Source organism: Lagopus leucura, unplaced genomic scaffold (assembly GCF_019238085.1).
Source record: "Lagopus leucura isolate 7727_CA_CO unplaced genomic scaffold, USGS_WTPT01 Super-Scaffold_73, whole genome shotgun sequence".
In the NCBI taxonomy this organism is placed as follows: Eukaryota; Metazoa; Chordata; class Aves; order Galliformes; family Phasianidae; genus Lagopus; species Lagopus leucura.
In genome coordinates, this window is record NW_024962252.1 from 17,435,501 (window position 1) to 17,453,178 (window position 17,678).

The following is a 17,678-nucleotide window of genomic DNA, read 5'->3' on the forward strand; positions in this document are numbered from 1 at the left end:
AAGTCATGGATTTTTATTCCAAAACCCTGATTTCCATTCCAAGGTCTTTGTTTCTATTGCACAGTTGAAAGCAATCAACAGGGTACACTCATACAAATAAATTACAGGGATCTACAAGGAGATCCATAAGCAAAAAAAAAATAGATGATAATGTTTTGACTTAATAGTAATTCAATTCTTTTTCTCTGTAAGAACACATTAAGAGAGGAGACAAGTAGTGCCATTCACTATTTCCCTCTAACAGCTGGGAGACAGATTCACATTTCCCATTCATATAAGGCTGAGGGATGGAATTGCCTCAGTTGAAACCCAGAATCAGTACATTTTATTATAGCAAGGACTAAAGCTTCCCCTGTTTACTGTGATCAAGACTCAGTCCAAAGGTAATTATTATTAACAGGCTTTCCAGAAGCTCATTTCTCAGACGATTTTTTAAATAATCTGCAGACTTTTATTCAACAGTAGCACTAAAATTATCTAAATTCTGCATAATGCTCAATAGAATATTTGTCACAGCATTTAGCTACAGACAAAAAGATCTTGATTGAGTTACTCTGTTCACTCATTAATGAATTCTAAATAATATAATTCTATTTACTCAATTTTAAGGAAAAAAACTTTCCAAAGAAGAAATATTTTCAAGAAGAAAATATTCCTGTCAGAAGAAACCAATTTACCTCTTGAATAATGAAGTCTGATGAGCTTTGCATTCTTCGTCGTTTCACTGGAGATTTTTGTTGGGAATCAACCATAGCTCTGTAAGTCATAGTCTGCAACTCATAGTCCTATAAAAACATAAAATACACAAAATGGTCAGCATTCCACACGATAATGACAGAAAATGAGGATTCTAAGTATATCAGTATTTATTACCTTCACAGCAGCTGAGTACTGTTCTGCATATTTCTGGCATTCGTCTATTTTGCTTTGTTTCATTTCAATCTCAGAAACCAGCATCTGTAAAATATGAATCCACATCCTCATCTTAAAAAGTGATGCTTATGATTGCTGTTATCATTATTGCTACTTTATCTTACTATAAATCATGTAATATGTACATTTCAAGTGGATAAAAGTAATTACATGCTTAAGCCCATGTCTCAGCCTTGTTTGGTATAGAGTACAAAAGTGAAGGAAATCCTGTCAAGCTTAATACCTTGTGAGCAAACTTCAAAATAAAGGAGGATATACCACTTCATTTGCTATTTTTGTGAACATCAGAGAACCAAAATTAGTCTGACTATAGAACGGTAACAATTAGTGAGTGGTATATTAATAATGTTAGCTGCACTGTGAACAGGAGAACATGGAAGCTGGTAATTTGGAATGTTGACAATAAACTCTGAGGGATTTATAAGCTTATTACATCAAGAAAAAACTGATACCATTGGGTTCAACTGATATTTGAGTTCAGTCATTGCAGCAGTGCACTCCTACAGTGAGATGGCTTCCATACCTTATGTTGGTTCAGCTGTTTAGCCAATGCTTTGCTATTTTCAGGACGGATTTCTTGAATCTTACGCTGAGTATCTTCCACTTGCTGAATCCAAGTGTCCAATGAATTGTAAGTATCTTTGTAGTACTTCAGAGATTTATTAATACCTTCTAAGTCACGTAACCTGATTTTATTTTACAAAAATGCCGGAGTGAAAATGAATGTGAAAGACAAGAAGTACAACAGTAAACCAAAAATAGCTTTAAAGGCTCTAGCTCTGCTCTGCTTATAAACATACTTAGCTCTGCTATAAGCATCCTAAAATAACACTAACTGAACAGTGAATTAACTTCTCAAATGTTAGGAAAAGCTTGATGAATGTTTTTATTTGTCTTAAGTGACACCCAAGAGAAATCCCACTCTGGAAAAAAACCGGCACATATTTTTCAATAGCGAGCTAAATTGCTTGAAATGCTGCGAGCACAGGAATCCCTAAGCAAGCTGTCAGATAGATGGCTTTGCAACCGTAAGTAATTCTAAGTGAGAGTACCTGAATCAAAATGACAAAAAGCTGTGATGGAGTTCAGTAGCAGTTCACTATACCCTGCCTCCCACAAAACAACAGCAGTTACTCTAAAACTAAGACTTTAGACATCCTCAGGCACTAAAGCACACAGTCTTCTTGGCTAAGTCCCTTTATAAATCACATTTTTCATCTGACAAAAACTACTCTGTATTTCTTGAAATCGGCTTCCATTCTAATGAGAATTACTGACACTCTACATTCATGGTTCTTCAAATTTTGCATAAATAGGACTAATCCAAAATACTGCATATTTATGGATAAACATGCTTCAAAACTTTTTATAGGATGATTTTAATTACTTCAAATTGCAGTAACGTTGTTCTCAAGATGCCAAAAATAGAGTAAGAAAAGAGCAAGCAAAGGCTACAACATTGCTCAGGCTTCACATTCAGCTTTATGCTAATAATTATGAAAGTAAGGAAGGATCAGCCAAGATTTGTACATAATTTCCATGTAATGATCATCAGTGTCAAGCTGTTAGCAAGCAGAAGAGTGAGCATTTGCAGAAAGCAGTTTGTTTACCACTAGATGCTGCAACAACCACAATCTGTCCTATTTATATCAGAAGTTTCTAAGTATTAACAGCAATTATTCAGCACGTACTATTCAGAACACAGCCCTGCAAGGACAGCGTTTGTTTTATGATTGCCTTATGATGAAATACGGAAACTTTAGTATCTTGTGAAGCTAATGTTTTATCATTTCAATTCTGTCATAGTATCAGATGATGAAAAATCTGAGTTGATTTTAAGCCAGCCATTCTCTTCCAATCATCTTTAAATCAGTCAGTTTTTCCCCCATCTGTCTTTGAATTTCTAGCAATGCTAAACAGAGCCAACTAAGTTAGCTAACTCAAATGAATAATCTCAGTATTATACCTGAGTAGATATTCACCCCTTAGAAAAGGAGGACAAAAGTGTGAAAGGTTATTGCGTGAAGTTTTAAGTAAACAGCACTGTATTTGATGCTCCCACTCAGGTTATTTATAACGACAAATTGAAGTAGATTTTAATGGAAATAAATTCAGGCTGTGTATTAAAGCCTTCTTTAACTTCTTGATACCATAAAGGAGACAAAAATGTAGAGATTGAAGGGAAAAGTGATTCTAGAAATGTCATGTATGGACACCTCCTTCAGAATTACTAAAATGTGTGTCCTGCAGTATCTAAACTTGTGAAGGTTGTGCATTTGAGCACTATTCTCCAATATCATCATGGTAATAATACTGATTAAGTTAATTTAGAGCAGCATTGCATTTGTATATGGAGACTGCATGAAATCAATTGCACACCAAAAGAAAAATATGTGCATGCTGCCAAAAATTTTTAATTTGGTAGTTATGACAAAATCATCACAGAAGACAATGGAAGCTAATGGCTTCCAGACTTAGCACTTGAGTCATTAAAAGTAAATAAACATCAACCCAATCATAACTGATGAATCAGCTCATGACTTTTGCCTGTCAGAATTAATTACATGGACAAACTGACAGCATTTTGATAGGAGAGCAAGCAATTTCTGTGGGCTTTTTTTTGGAAAGAAAACATAACACCTTCTCTCTACTGCATCTCAGTAAATTGTAAGAAACTAAATAAAGTTTCAATATTCTATTAGTCTTTTTGTGCTAAATAGGCAGAAGTATTTCCCATGGAAAAGATGGACAGTAACGTCAACAGCATAGAAAAGATAAGAATCCTTGATCTTAGCATGTTTTAGAAATACTGCTGAAAACTACGCTAACCTGTATTAACATCCATTTTTTTTTACTATTTTCCATAAAAAAGCAGTAAGTGCAGCAGAAAACATTAACAGATTTTAACAGAAAGTTATACTAACCTATTTTCAATCTGAGAATGAATATTTTGCCACCTCTCGGCTAACTGATCAACTTTTTCCTTATGCCAGTCAAAGTCAAGATCACGTTCCTTGTGCATTTTAAACATCTGATCGCTGATCATCTTTGCCTTCTGCAGCTCATCCTCTAAGGCATGGAATACTTCTCTTTTCTCGTCTACTTCAGATCTCCATTGCTAGAACATAGTAAATGAGAATTTGTAAACTATTCCTAAATTACAGTGCTATGAATGAGCCAACACACCTGGTTGCTCAGACACTGGAATGGGTCTGAAGCAACTAATTAGCTATGAACTGCAAAATAGATCTGAGCAACAAAAGAATCAAACACAACTAGCAAATTAACATACTTATCTGATAAATTACTGCTTTCAAAAAAATAAAAAAGGTAGATGCCAGTCACTCTAACAACAACAACAAAAAACATTACTCATCATTACTTATCATTTGCAATATTGAAATAAGCTATATGCAACATATGAACAATTCCGACCTTCAGTCTTAGTCTTCCTCAAAGATAAATGCTAAATTTCATAGGAAACCCCAATTACCATACCACAGCAGCAGCAAGAAAGTTGTTGAGGCCACATTCACATAATTTATTTATGTTACCTTAAGCACACATTACTTTTGCAGAGACAGAAAAAGTCTTACTGCAGTAATAATAACTGACCCTCTTGGAAGTTCAGTCACTGCAAGTCATTACCAAATTACAAGCATGCACATACAACTATTTAATTCCTAATGCTCTCGAGAGGTTTTTCTGAGTTATCGGTGCTAATACACACTTTCCTCCAAATGCACAAGCCACCTTTTGATAAACTATGTATTTTTATGCATTTTATGCTTAATTAGAATAAGTGTTACGAGACGGATTATTTCCTACTGTTTGCTTTGCCCAGGAAAAGTCAACTCTTACCTTTAATGTACCCATAAGATTTTCAATGTTGGTTTTGTCAGCAGTTACTGCCTCTTCTTCACACAACTTAGTCTCGTAGAGTTTTACTAATGATTCTGCACCTTGAGTATTCTTCAGCACCAAATTCACAGTTTTTAACCTGAAAAACAGTAACAAATAATAAGAACAGTCAGCATGCCTGTGTTTGTCAGTCATTTCATGTAATGGAGTACTCTTACACAACGTTAAAATCATGTTAACTCTCTTTTCCTTGATCAGATATTATTCCTACTAATATCTTTGTTTTGAAGAGAAAACTACAAACTAAAGTATGTGTGATGGGAAATGACCAACTACTTACTTATCTATGTAAATGGAAGACATGGAATAAACTTGGTTCATATTCTGAATAACAACGCTGAGTTCAGAGCGCAGGGTGGGAACTGAAGGTGAACCAGCAGCCTGACTGAAGAACTCTTCGCATTTATCTGTGATGACTCCCAGGTCATCCTTCAGTCGATCCAGCTCCTTCTTCAGCTTCTGTAAAACGAAAGGTGATGGACAATGTTTTTATTCTATATCGATATAATGCATACTCAACTTCCTAGGTAACTCTTACTATTTAATACAGATTTTCTTAAAGTCTCACCTCTTGCTCTGAAATCCTAAAGACGCTTTCATGTAGATCATCTCTTTCCATTGGGGTCCGGATCTGTCGGATTAACCGCTCCTCACAGGTCTCCAGCCGGAGCCTGATATTTCTGACTTCGGAGATGTACAGATTGTAAACAGATTCTTCATGCTCCTCTGTTGAAAGAAACAAGGCAAATTTTATCAAACAAAGTCACCTTGTCAATTTCTCCCTGTCTTCTCTCAAAAGTCTTTAAAAAGCCATCATTCTGCAGGACTTTTTATGAACAACTGAAAAGCCACCAATTTTCATAAGAATTCTGGCTATAAAACATTTTAGGTGCTTCAGAATTTTAGCTAGCATTGGATCACCTCCTCACACTTCAGAAATTAGCATACATCATTGATCATTCTTCCCTTACACAGACAGTGCTAACACATTCAGTGCCTGATTCTTTTAGTCAGACACATCAGGTGTGATACTACAGGAAATGTCAGGGAGTATTTTTTGAATCTACTCTTTCAGAGGGACAGGACAGCAAGTCGTTCCTTAAGTACAGGGAACTATGCTAATGCACCAATTGGTTTTAAACTATTGCATTCCTGTAATTCATCAGATACTTGACAGTAAATCAGAACAAATATTTTAAGCTTTTTGTGCTTGTTGTATTTTAGAACAGTTGAGAGAACAGTAACTATGGGCAGTCTGTGGAGCTAAACAAATAATTTACTTGCATTAAAAATGATCTAATTCTGTTACGAACTTAACCAAATTGTCAGTTTGTATTCAAACAACCAGAAACAGCAAGGAAAACCTTACTGAGCAGTTTACTGGAGTGAAAAAAAAAATAAAAAAATCTTGGGGGTACATTTTTGTACCACCTATGTTAACACTTCAATATTTTTATGTAAATAAATAAATACAAAGTAAACAAAAATTTAGATCTTATATACAGTGCAGTTGTACACACTGTTAAAACAATGGCTCTTTATCCACTCAAAAAAAAAAAAACAACAAAACATGATTAATACCAACAATAGTAATTCTCTAGAGCTTAAATTTATGAAGAACTGCAATCTCATACGTAAGGGCATCTTACCTCTTTCTGCAGACTTCAGAAGCTCTTGATAGTATTGCTTGCAAATATTAACTTCCCTTTCCAGTTGTGCAGTATCAGAGCTTGTAAAGATTTTGGACTCCTGGCTATCTTCCACAAAATCATCAAAGCGGGACTGCAAATTGCTCAGAACCTGCTGATGTTCACCTGGCAGCATTGTTTTTATCTGTAACAGATCATAAACCCAAGGCATGGTCAGCAATGATGCCTCACTCACGCAGTTGTCTGCAACACTTCATATCAAAAAGAATTAATAACCAATTATTAGGGCAGTAGAAGTTATAAGATGGTGGTCCTGAAAGCTTGTCATTCCTGGGCTGTGGTCCACTTGACAGGTATCAGATGAACATTCGGTAGATTACATGCAAAACAGAATCCTTTTCTGTATTTAAAGCCAGTGACTGGCTCTTAAGCCAATCTTACATCAGACACAGTCTCTCCATCTATGTCACATAGCAACAAACAGGCAGCCAGCAAGTCAGAGGAATCACATTTGCTATTATTTCAGGTTCCTTTTTCCCCAACAGCAATGGTGGGAAGAGTGGATTTAAAAAGTCATTTTGGGTATTACAAATATTACTGCAACAGTTTGAAAATAGATATATACCAGTGCTGTATAACAAACCCCTATAGTATTCATGCTGTATATTCAACAGCATATAATTTGGTGATATCGCATTGTTTTAGCTAGACAGAACAGTATTTTGATCTATATATCTGACAAATTAATCCTATTTATCAATTTAGAATTTCAAATTACAGATATATATATAAGGATGAAATAAATGATTAGAGAGGAATGAGTATTCAACTGCCTTCAGCTTGAAAGGCTAAATGCAACATTCGCAGTAAGAAATTGCAGCGTAATGAATTAATGGGAGGTTTCACTAGGGAAGATCACCTCCCAAATACCTGCAACATAAATGCAGAAAGGTAGAGTCTTCCAAAACAAAATTCAGATTTAATCACTGTTTGATTACTTTCAACAGATCCCATCCCTCTAATGACAATAAGAAAGTAGAGAGATTAGTATAGTAAGGCTACAGGTAATTTTCATGATACAATCTCTCTCCACCTTCCTCATGTAATGTCTGTTAAGGCTGCTCAGATCAAGGCAGAACGTTTCACAGTGGTGCGCTGTCAGCTATTTCCAGAAGATGAGGATAAGTGTAAATTTATCATACAGTATTTCCAGAAATTGTAGCCTATATCCTGGTAAATGTCTAAAAGTCCCTTGGTAGACATAATACATACCGAGGCAACATTGCCAGCTCTAACTGCTTCAATTTCATTTGTTAGGTAATGCCAGGAAACCACACTCTTCATGTTTACATGCGACTCATGCCAAAGGGCCAAAACGTTCTGAAACTGCTGTTCAATCCTGAAGCATAAAAAAGTCCAATTTAAGGTGAGAAAACATGTTTTATACTGGAGTAACATAGGAAAAGGGAAAAAGAAAAAAAAAAAAAAAAAAAAAAAAAAGGCAGTTTAACCCAAGTTTCATATTGAAAAAAGATTTAAAGCAACTGTTTCCTCGGCTCTAACCCAAAGGACTGTTGTTTCTCTACATAAAGAAACAAAAATATTTGTATTAAACATATTTTAAAGCAGGTTTTACTTTGCCTTTACCTGTTAGCTGTATCTATTGCTTCCTTGTTTGGTGGAGGAACACTAAAGCATACAGATGGAACCATGGCCTCATTACCACTTGGGCTAATGACTTTCCATTTAGCACGATGGGAGTTGTTTGCTAATATACACTCATCATCCTTGTAAATAGTTATCTAGAGTTAAAAGAAAAGCGTAGTAATTTAATGATCTAAGCATTACAGAATAGTTTTACAAAGCTCTTTTGTAAATGGTGCCACTAAATAAGCAACAGAATAACCAAAACAAAGCTCAACACAAGGATTTGCTCTTGTTCATTAGGGTGGAAGATATTTAGAGCCCAGTGTTCTCCAGGAAGATGGTAATTAATGAAACTTCAGCTGAATTTTCACATCTGTAATTGATTTGAGGACATTCAAGTTTCTAACCTCAATTTGTCTGTAGTCACAGATGGCTTTAATTGGGATGGTTGTTTTCAGTACACAGTCAGGGTTCCTTGGCTTCAGCTGAATTATCGCCTTTGCTCTCCCCACAAGGCCTGCTACTGTGCTCTTATACTGCAGGAGTTGCTCCTTTTCTTCCTAGAACAGTTAAGAAAAGAAAACATAGTAAGGAATGGCCAGAATACAGTGATCCTGCTAAGCTTTTCTGACTTCTTTCACTAGGTTTCTTAAATGTAACCCATTTTACAAGAACAAAGTATCATTCTGAAGTCATTGGTTTACCACAATATCTGATACTGCAAAGATAAAGACTAAATTGTATTTAAAGGTAAGAAAAACAACCATTAGACACGGACAGATAAAATTACTTAAGTTCTAAACCATAAATCTCATTTTCTTATTCCCTGCCTTTAAAGTAATAATTTTACAGCAAAGATTTTATTTTTTTTTAAATCCACCTATAATCCATACATATCTTGTTTAATTGTAGCTCACATTAACAAGATCACTGAGTTCTTACCATAGACTCCTGGACAAGGTCTTCCAGCCTATGAAGGCTGCTTGATCTGTCACAACTGTATTTTCGGTATATGGCATCTTTCAAATTCTTTAAATACTCCATGGCCTCTTTGGCATCACTGAAAAACTAGGATGTGAAAAACAGCTGGGTTATTTTCCAACAACCTAATAATTTTTATTTACTGTATGTTCCACTTCTGTTCATGTGCTCCTGGAAGAACAACTTGGGATACGTTCTACGTTGGCCATCATTAACAACCCTCTACTCTACATCCATCCACAAAAGCTTTATTGACCGTAGTTCTGTCAGACATGAGCAGAGCATGGCTTCATTCTCAGATTCTCTGCTAGCAGTTATGGAACTATGAAAAAAGACTAGACAGATTTACATCTGTTGTGAAGTGATATAATTACAATGAAGTGGTAACACTGTGAAGATATGGTTCATCATCTCATGACTGTACATGCTCAATTTCCATTCTATAGCTACTGTGAGAGAACACATAGTGTTTTCAGTAAAAATGAAACTTTTTGACTGTGGTCACAACTTAAAAGATTTCACATTTTTATTGACCTCTTTACCTCAAAATATGCAGCATTTTCTCTCAAATGTTGTTCAACACAGTGACAGAGCTGAAGAATCCAGCTCCACTGTGTCTGCATTGCAGCTCTGTAGGCCTTTAAGGGAGACAGAGAGATTTTACATAAGGATATGAAAATTAGAACATATATATATCAACAGAATTTAGAAAACATAAAGATAATATTGCAAACACAGGCATCTAACTGTCGTTACTCAAGAATAATAAGCTGCAATGAGAGAAAATCCTATTAGAAGTGAGAAAAAAAAAACACATGTCTTTACTCCATAGTGAAACACCAGAAAACTCGCTTCAAGAGGGTAGGGCCATCCTTGGGCACAATCAGGACTTAGCCAAACAAAGCCCTACATTTCCTCAGGTTTCTCTAGTCTGAGTACACAAAAATAATAAATGAAGATCAGCTGCAGCATATAATTTTGTGCAGCCTTATTTGAATGATGCCACCCTACAGGGTGCTGTCTCCAGCAAGGCACTGCTCTAACATTCACCAGCAGAGGGAACTGTTGACTTAACAAAAGCAGCTGAAAGTCGGGGTTGAGTACCATTCTCAGGGAATTCAAAGATTTTGCATTGGTTTCAATGAATCTCAAACTGATTCATTAATGCATATATTCTTCTGCACAGAAGACATCAGATTTAGGACTCTTTTAATGTCCCAGTATAGGATTATTGCAGACATTACACACTGTATATGGAATCACAGAGTCCTTAGAGTTGGAAGGGACCTTTAAGGGTCATCTAGTCCAACTCCCCTGCAATGAATAGGGACATTCACAGCTAGATCAGGCTGCCCAGGGCCTCATCCAGCCTTGCCTTGAAAATCTTCAGGAACAGACCTTCTACCACTCCTCAGGACAACCTCACTGTAAAACAGACTATGTAACAACACTGTGACAGACTTGTTTCATAATATGCATTTTTAATTTATTCATATATTAAGTGTATTTTACTGATAAGTGCTCATTAATAATAGCATATACTTTCAAGGAACGTAAATACAAATGTTAAATTAAAAAGTGCTTATTATTCTAGGTAAAAACAGGGAGGAGGAAGTTTCTTCATCTATTTCCAATGTACGCAGCAGTAAATTTGTGAATTCACTGAGCTGAAGAATTATAAAAATCTATCCTCTCTGTTTTTTCATTATTTATAATAAAACTGCTTTGTTGGCTTTTTTTGTTTGTTTGTTTGTTTTATTTCTATTTTTACTACCCACTGTCTGTATTTTTTTTCTTGGAAATCTATAAGGAAAACATTCAGAACTCTCCCTTGGAAACTTGTTATGACCCTACAACAGCTACAATAAATTTTCTGTGAACAGTTTACCTAGAGTCTGATTCAAATCTGTGGTAATTTAAACATCTGGTCAGATTTTTTAATATCCAAATAAATTTCATAACTTAACTGACAGAATTTATGAAACCAAGTTTAAACCATAATAGGAAGCAATATATACAATAAGTAACTAGAAATGCCCTGCTGAAACTCCTTTCAGTCCAACAGAATGGAAACCACGTAAGGACTGTTCTGTGCCCTCAGCCTGCCACGGCAATTTGCATCAGTGACTGTGGAAGCTGCATGCCCAGCAGGAGAAATATCTGTACAGATCAACTTCTGAAGTCTGAATTTTAGAATTCAGTGGGACTTGATCTACATAATGTAAAACATAACCATCATCTTACAGAAATGCTTACAAGTTTTGGAAACTGGAAGATGGGAATACAGTAGAGACACTGAACAAGAAATAAAGTCCTAATTATTGGGATCTGGTTGCTTAATATCCTGGAAGTGCTTCCCTTCTTTCTCACTACAATCTATTAAATCACAAAATCTACACTAAAATCACAAAATTGTTTTCTTTTTTGTGCGTTTCTTTAAACTAACTTACCTCAATGGTTAGCCTGGCTGGGTGATTTTCAAGAAGTAACTGTTCAGCTATTTCTTGTACTGACTTAATAACTTCTTCTTTTTGATCGAGTTCTCTCATTAATTCCTTTTTTCAGACAAAAAAAAAAAAAGCAAAACAAAATTTTAGAAATTTGTTCAATTGTTAAAGATGACTTAACTTTTCTCTCTGGATTATACTGGCAATACATACTGCATGGTATTCCTTTTTTCTTGTTATATTGGGGTTTCTTTCACTCCAGTCATATGCAACCTCCTCCTCTTCTTTTTCATTCAGCCATATCAGCTCTCTAGTAGCACGAGACACAAAATCGTGAAGAGTATCTAGATGCCTTTCCTGATTTCTTGATGTGTTCTTTATTAAAAAGAAAAAAAAATCAGAATTTAAAACTCAGCTCTTTTCACAGATGATATGTACACTGAAAAGCTGAACATCAAAAATGTATGACAAACTTACCAAGAGTTTTGAATACTGACTTTCCAGTTTGTGCAATTTTTCTGCATAACTGAGTTTCAGAGGGGCAGTCATTTGGATCTGTATTTGGTATATGAGGTCAAAAGACAAGGAAACAGTTAGACATGGTAAGTCATTTTCAACCACTAGACCTCCTGATTTCACAATATGTCATCTAGAGATCAGGAGCAAAAGTAAGTAAAACCAAAGCACAACTCTATAATTCAACGTTACATTATGAATCACTCAGCAAGCAAATAACTGAGGAAATGAGGAGTATGGTGCCATACCTCACTGATTTTCGCTTCTTTAAGGCTGGCTTCAAACTCCTCAATAGCTTTGTGAACATTTTTGTGATTTTCTAAATGGCTTTCAACACTTGGTAAATCTGAACCCCATTCCACTCGATCTAGTTGCACCTTACAAAGAAGAAGGAAAAGTTAGCCATGATCTACAAGCAGTAAATGTAGTAATTAGAAGCAGATGTTTCTGTTAAGATTGCTACCTGCATTTCTTCTACCCAGTTCAATAGGTCCTGGACAAATTTCATGTTCACTTCTTCTTCTGTTAAATTCTGGTCCACAAAAGCTGATTTCATAAGAGGTTTTCTGATTTGCGTAAGTTTGAGTGTTTGCAGAGTTCCACCATCTACTCCTGTTACATAGCTCTGAATTAACCGCGGTGGGATGCCTGGTGTGTAAGCAGGAGTCATGGCTGGTGTCAACCTGGAAGTAAGACCTGATGAGAGGCCAGATGTCAAACTGGAAGAAGTCAAACTAGGTGTTAAACCTTGAGTCATTGCAGCATTTAATTCAGGAGTTAGGTTTGTTGTAAATCCTGAGTTTAAGCTTTCAGTTATTCCTGATATCATCAGCTTTGTCTGTTCTGCTGTCAGTGCATGTCCCTTGCTGTATAGAGAAGAACATTCTGTTCGTATGGCCATCAGTTCATCACGAAGTTTTGCAACCCTATTAAAATAAAATTTAAGAAAGTAAATAAAAACAAAATATTTTTCATGAACGTTTATATAGTTTTATCATGCTCAACTGAATAGTAGTATGAATCCCAATAATCTTTTACGCTTTTAGTTGTATTTGAACATTCATAAATAAGCTGGCTATGCCACCTTTGTCTTCTATTAATAGATAGTATATGCAGAAAGCAGACAATAACCCAGAAAATCAGCAGCATTAGCATGCACCATACACAGTACCAGGGAAGAATTCAGCAAAGCAGAAAGTGTGCAAGTCACAACATGTTGTAACAGGTCAAACACTCACAGTTTGCTGTTAAATAGCTGCTACACCTCACACAATCCAGAACAAATCCCAACAAACTGTGAAGCCATTTCTTCATAGAATTACATTACACTGCTTAATTGTATCTTTCTGCTAGGACTGAACAAACATACGCAAGCTAATGTTACCCCACCTGCTAAGACACCTACAGCTATCACCAGAAATCTCACCTCTATTTTTAAAATCAAAGACTGTGAATTCTGAATCCATTTTAGCTGCAACAAAATAAGCTAACATCTTTACACGCAGATATCAGATAACACAAGGGTTTAAATCATGTTCCGGTGAGTGACTTTATTTTCAGAGATGAACAAACAGGTTCTCATCTTTTGTTTGCGGGCAATGTGCCCACAATCATACCCAGCAACTATTATTTGGGTACTAAGTCATAGACCGAAGTTTATCCACAGACATGATTTTAAAATGATGTCCATAGTCTAAATTTGATAATTTATTTATATAAATACGTTGTAAAGTACCTCTGTACAAGCTGGTCTGCCTGATAGTACTTTCCATCAATAAGAATTTGGGCATCAATCACTTGCTGGCGGAGAAGGTTCTCAGATTCAAGAAGATACCCAGCTATTTCTGCTTCATGCTGAAACTGAAGCCCCGATTCTAGTCGTTTGGTGTCCTGAATAAATAAAAGAAAGCCGTTGAGCCCTGCAGCTAGTAAAAGAGAGATGAACTGCAAAATATCTAAATGCTTTTGTAAAACTTTTTTTCTAATTGTAAAGTAATTGCAAAGAGCTTTAACTAACAGAACTCATTCTAGGCAATTTTTGGTAATTTCTTGAAGAAATGCTAAATGAATGATAACAGTACAACAAAAATAAAAGCATCAATTACTAATTATGTATTCAAAAATCCTAACTACTGTGCTTTGTTTTTTCTTTTTTTTAAGTAGCCACAATACTGCAGCAAGTGTATGAACATGGACAAGTAAAATCAGCAGCTGACTTACAGCCTGCAGAGCATTCCGGGCAAGTATCAGTTTGTCCTCACAGCTTCGGCTGTCCCGCTGAATTCTGTTTGCAATCTGCTGCAGCATTTCCAACCTAAGTGATACCAGAAAATTTTCAAAAAATAACTCTGTTAATTATACTTACTATACACACATAAATTAAAATAAACAAACAGTATCATACACAAAGCAGAAATACAGATGTCAAGTTACCTGCTTCCTTCTAAGGTGGCATTACCAAAGCTTATACAAGATTTAATCATCGTGGGACCACGATTAACAGAAAGGAAATTTTCATTAGAGTCAACGCTGGTTTGAACACTGGTACTGTTGCTAAACAGTGAATCGCTGCTATGATAGCTGTAACTACTGCTGTTCATCTTGACATCCAGAGCACGGCTCTTTGGCTGTTTATATTTGCTGAAAAATGGAAAAAATGGAACTCCTACAAAATGTGCAGCTTCTAGGGATGAAATTTTACCAGTGGCTTTTGAAATACCTAGCACTCCTTCTTTAAATAGGCTTCAGTATGCATATTCAAAACCCAGCAATTAATATTCTGCCAGCTCTTCAAAAGATTGCACCTGGGGCTATGCATGCCACCTCGCTTTTGGCTTCCCTAAGCTTGCATTAAAGGTTTGCAAGTACAGACTAGGCAGCAGTATTAGGGCGTCTCTAGGAAACAGATGTGCCAAATATTTTATCTAAGTGTCACTAAGTGTCTGTAAGCCAAATAAGAACTTAAAAAAAATCTTTAAGGTGTTCCTCAGACTCTAGAGAAGTTTCAAAAAGGACTGAAGTTACAACTCCTCGCTCCTCTGTATGGTATAGAAATTCAGTCTGGGCTGATTCCTTCTCCTTCAAATGGAACTGCACATTAAAACTGTAAGAACATCACAGTTAATCAGCTCTCACTAGTTAATTTTAGACACCTGTACACCATCCAACCCACCATCATTACTCTACTGTCCAAGTATGCATGTTTACTAACTGCCCCGTTCTACCAATCTGTCCTGCAAATTTCCCTTTAACTTCTTCCATACTCAAAGCTAATTACTTCTTACTATTTTGACCACAGAACAAAAAAGAAAAATCTGATCACTACGCCCTTGAATTGATATTTTAACTCAGAATACAAGCTTTGGGTAATTTTTTCAGTAATTCACCTCCTGCTTTTAGCACCTCTTGAAAACCTCTCACCCACAACATATGATGACTGTGTTCAAGCAGAAGAGTACAGCAGAAGCACAGACACATCCCTGTGATGTTTTCACTCTGCTGGTTTTGCAAACTGGAACTGTTTGGCACACTCCTCACGCACATTCACTCTGATTCCACACACCAATCTGGCCACATGCTGTTTATCTGTGTTGACATTTTCAAATGTGTTCACCAGACTTGGAGGCAAAGTTTTTGTTGCTTGCCAAATTTCAATACCTCAGTATTAGAACACATCAAGGTCACTTGTTTGCTATGACTATCAGTATACATTAAATTTGTTCACCAAACCTGAAACATGGGAAGGAGTTCATGTGTGTTTCTATTTATCTGGAGGGGGTTTTAATTAATGAACGGTAGTCTCTGTTTCTAGCACTGAACTCAAAAGATGCACCTTTAAAAACCTTAGATGTTCTAATAGGGCTGCGTTAAGATGTTAAGTGTGTTTGGTATATTATTAGTGGTGTACAAAACAGCATCATCAATTCTACTACCATGGAAGGCTGCAATGCATTTTGCACATCAAAACACTTTGTGCGCTCTTCAGTACAATCAATCAACTTTAAAAAATTAGCAGACCTAGACATTAGCCACGACGTGGTGCATCAAGTAAAATTCACATTTTATGTGAAGGACGAGGGTGTGTTTTATGAAAAACAGTCCAAGTAAGGCAATGAAGTGGTATCAACCTTGCTCTGACTACACCAGAAGAAACGTGGTATTTCAATGCTGTGATCTCTGAGACACAGAGACTATTCTCTAAGAATTTCTGAACCTATCCAAGGTATTTTCACCTGGACCTGCTCCTATAAAGCAGACAAAGAAATTCAGGCTTTAAAAAGAGCAGAATTACTCAACAGAAATTGAAAAATAACAGGGATGTTATCATGGAAGAAAAAAATTATGGGAAAAAGAACATAAAATATATTAACCAATCCTGCCAAACATTCACTAGCATACCTCTCCACTTCAGGCCGAAGAGTCTTCTCTCTTTCCAGCATGGCAATAATAAGCTTTCCCCATTCTTTTTCTATATCATTTGGATGATAGCCTTGAGGAAGTTTGATGCGTCCAAATTCTATCCAGACCTTAAAAATTCAGACATACTTGTTATTTTAAGCCACTAGAAGAGAACTTTTATATATTTCAATGCATGTTAAAACTTACCTCCAGCAGTCTATATAGACGTTTAATTTTTAATTTATCTGTCTCCTTAGGTGGAATTTCTGTTTCTTTAAACTGTAAATATTGATTATAAAGTGCCTACAGAAACAAAAAAAAAAAAAAACCCTTTAACTTTTATTTACAGCAAACACAGTGAATATAACCTTACTCCCTAAATCTTCTTCTAACATTCCTTGTAAGCTTATGTTTTAATTTATTTTTTTTTTGCTTCAGTTGTGTTAAAAATCATCGGCAACAAGAGAAGATTTGCTTTTGATCGTTCATATGTCAGCAATGTAATTCTTCTACTTTCCAATTAGATTTTCAAATGAGTCTTAACATGGCATCTTCAAGAAAACCCAAACAACTGCTCTACTTCTAAAATGTGGTTCAAGTGATGGAATTTGCACAACACATATATCATTTCTTTTTTATTCTGGATTATCCAAAATATTCTGTGAGGAACGAGTGATAACATTTTCCTTTCTCTTTCTGAAGAATTAAATCTAGCTCACTAAACTATATAAAGAGCTCTTAAGGATGATTTATAAAATATATCTATAAAGCCGCCCTACCCCATCTCTAATGTTTTTAAGTTGCATGTCAGAAAGCCACCAAAGGTCACCTTAAAACTATTTAATAAAAACCTATATTGATACGATGCTTCTGTTCTACAGTTGATTTGACTGTATAAATCAACAACCATTTCATTCTAAGCATGCTCAAGCAAATAAGTGTGATGAAGTTTCATTCCAGTAAGGAGTTTAAGATGCCACATCTCACCTTCAGCTCCACAGGATTGTTGGGAAATGTTCTGTCAGACATTATTGTGACATGGTGCCTGATCCACTGCATGAGGTAGTTCACCATATTCTGATATTCAACCCATTTGACTTCAACATCCTACCAAAGCACAACACAGACTATAGATCAGAAGAAAATCACCTGACAGTTTCGTTTTTGTTCTACCTTTGAAGCCTGA

At 35.8% G+C, this 17,678-nt stretch overlaps 1 protein-coding gene across 9 annotated transcripts in view; it reads right to left on the minus strand.

Moving 5' to 3' along the window:
- DST (dystonin) overlaps positions 1 to 17,678 on the minus strand; it is a 293,875-nt gene that overhangs the window by 125,115 nt on the left and 151,082 nt on the right. For all 9 annotated transcript variants that reach the window (XM_042893142.1, XM_042893128.1, XM_042893120.1 and 6 more), the window contains 23 exons: positions 17,480 to 17,599; positions 16,700 to 16,795; positions 16,493 to 16,620; positions 14,315 to 14,408; positions 13,830 to 13,984; positions 12,558 to 13,020; positions 12,343 to 12,471; positions 12,056 to 12,133; positions 11,792 to 11,953; positions 11,582 to 11,686; positions 9,674 to 9,769; positions 9,093 to 9,218; positions 8,558 to 8,710; positions 8,151 to 8,305; positions 7,776 to 7,902; positions 6,504 to 6,687; positions 5,423 to 5,580; positions 5,135 to 5,313; positions 4,795 to 4,933; positions 3,858 to 4,051; positions 1,457 to 1,619; positions 874 to 957; positions 678 to 785 (listed from right to left, as the gene is read on the minus strand). In XM_042893142.1, the coding sequence (XP_042749076.1) occupies positions 678 to 785; positions 874 to 957; positions 1,457 to 1,619; positions 3,858 to 4,051; positions 4,795 to 4,933; positions 5,135 to 5,313; positions 5,423 to 5,580; positions 6,504 to 6,687; positions 7,776 to 7,902; positions 8,151 to 8,305; positions 8,558 to 8,710; positions 9,093 to 9,218; positions 9,674 to 9,769; positions 11,582 to 11,686; positions 11,792 to 11,953; positions 12,056 to 12,133; positions 12,343 to 12,471; positions 12,558 to 13,020; positions 13,830 to 13,984; positions 14,315 to 14,408; positions 16,493 to 16,620; positions 16,700 to 16,795; positions 17,480 to 17,599 (3,396 nt within the window). The remainder of the gene's footprint in view (positions 1 to 677; positions 786 to 873; positions 958 to 1,456; positions 1,620 to 3,857; positions 4,052 to 4,794; positions 4,934 to 5,134; positions 5,314 to 5,422; positions 5,581 to 6,503; positions 6,688 to 7,775; positions 7,903 to 8,150; positions 8,306 to 8,557; positions 8,711 to 9,092; positions 9,219 to 9,673; positions 9,770 to 11,581; positions 11,687 to 11,791; positions 11,954 to 12,055; positions 12,134 to 12,342; positions 12,472 to 12,557; positions 13,021 to 13,829; positions 13,985 to 14,314; positions 14,409 to 16,492; positions 16,621 to 16,699; positions 16,796 to 17,479; positions 17,600 to 17,678) is intronic.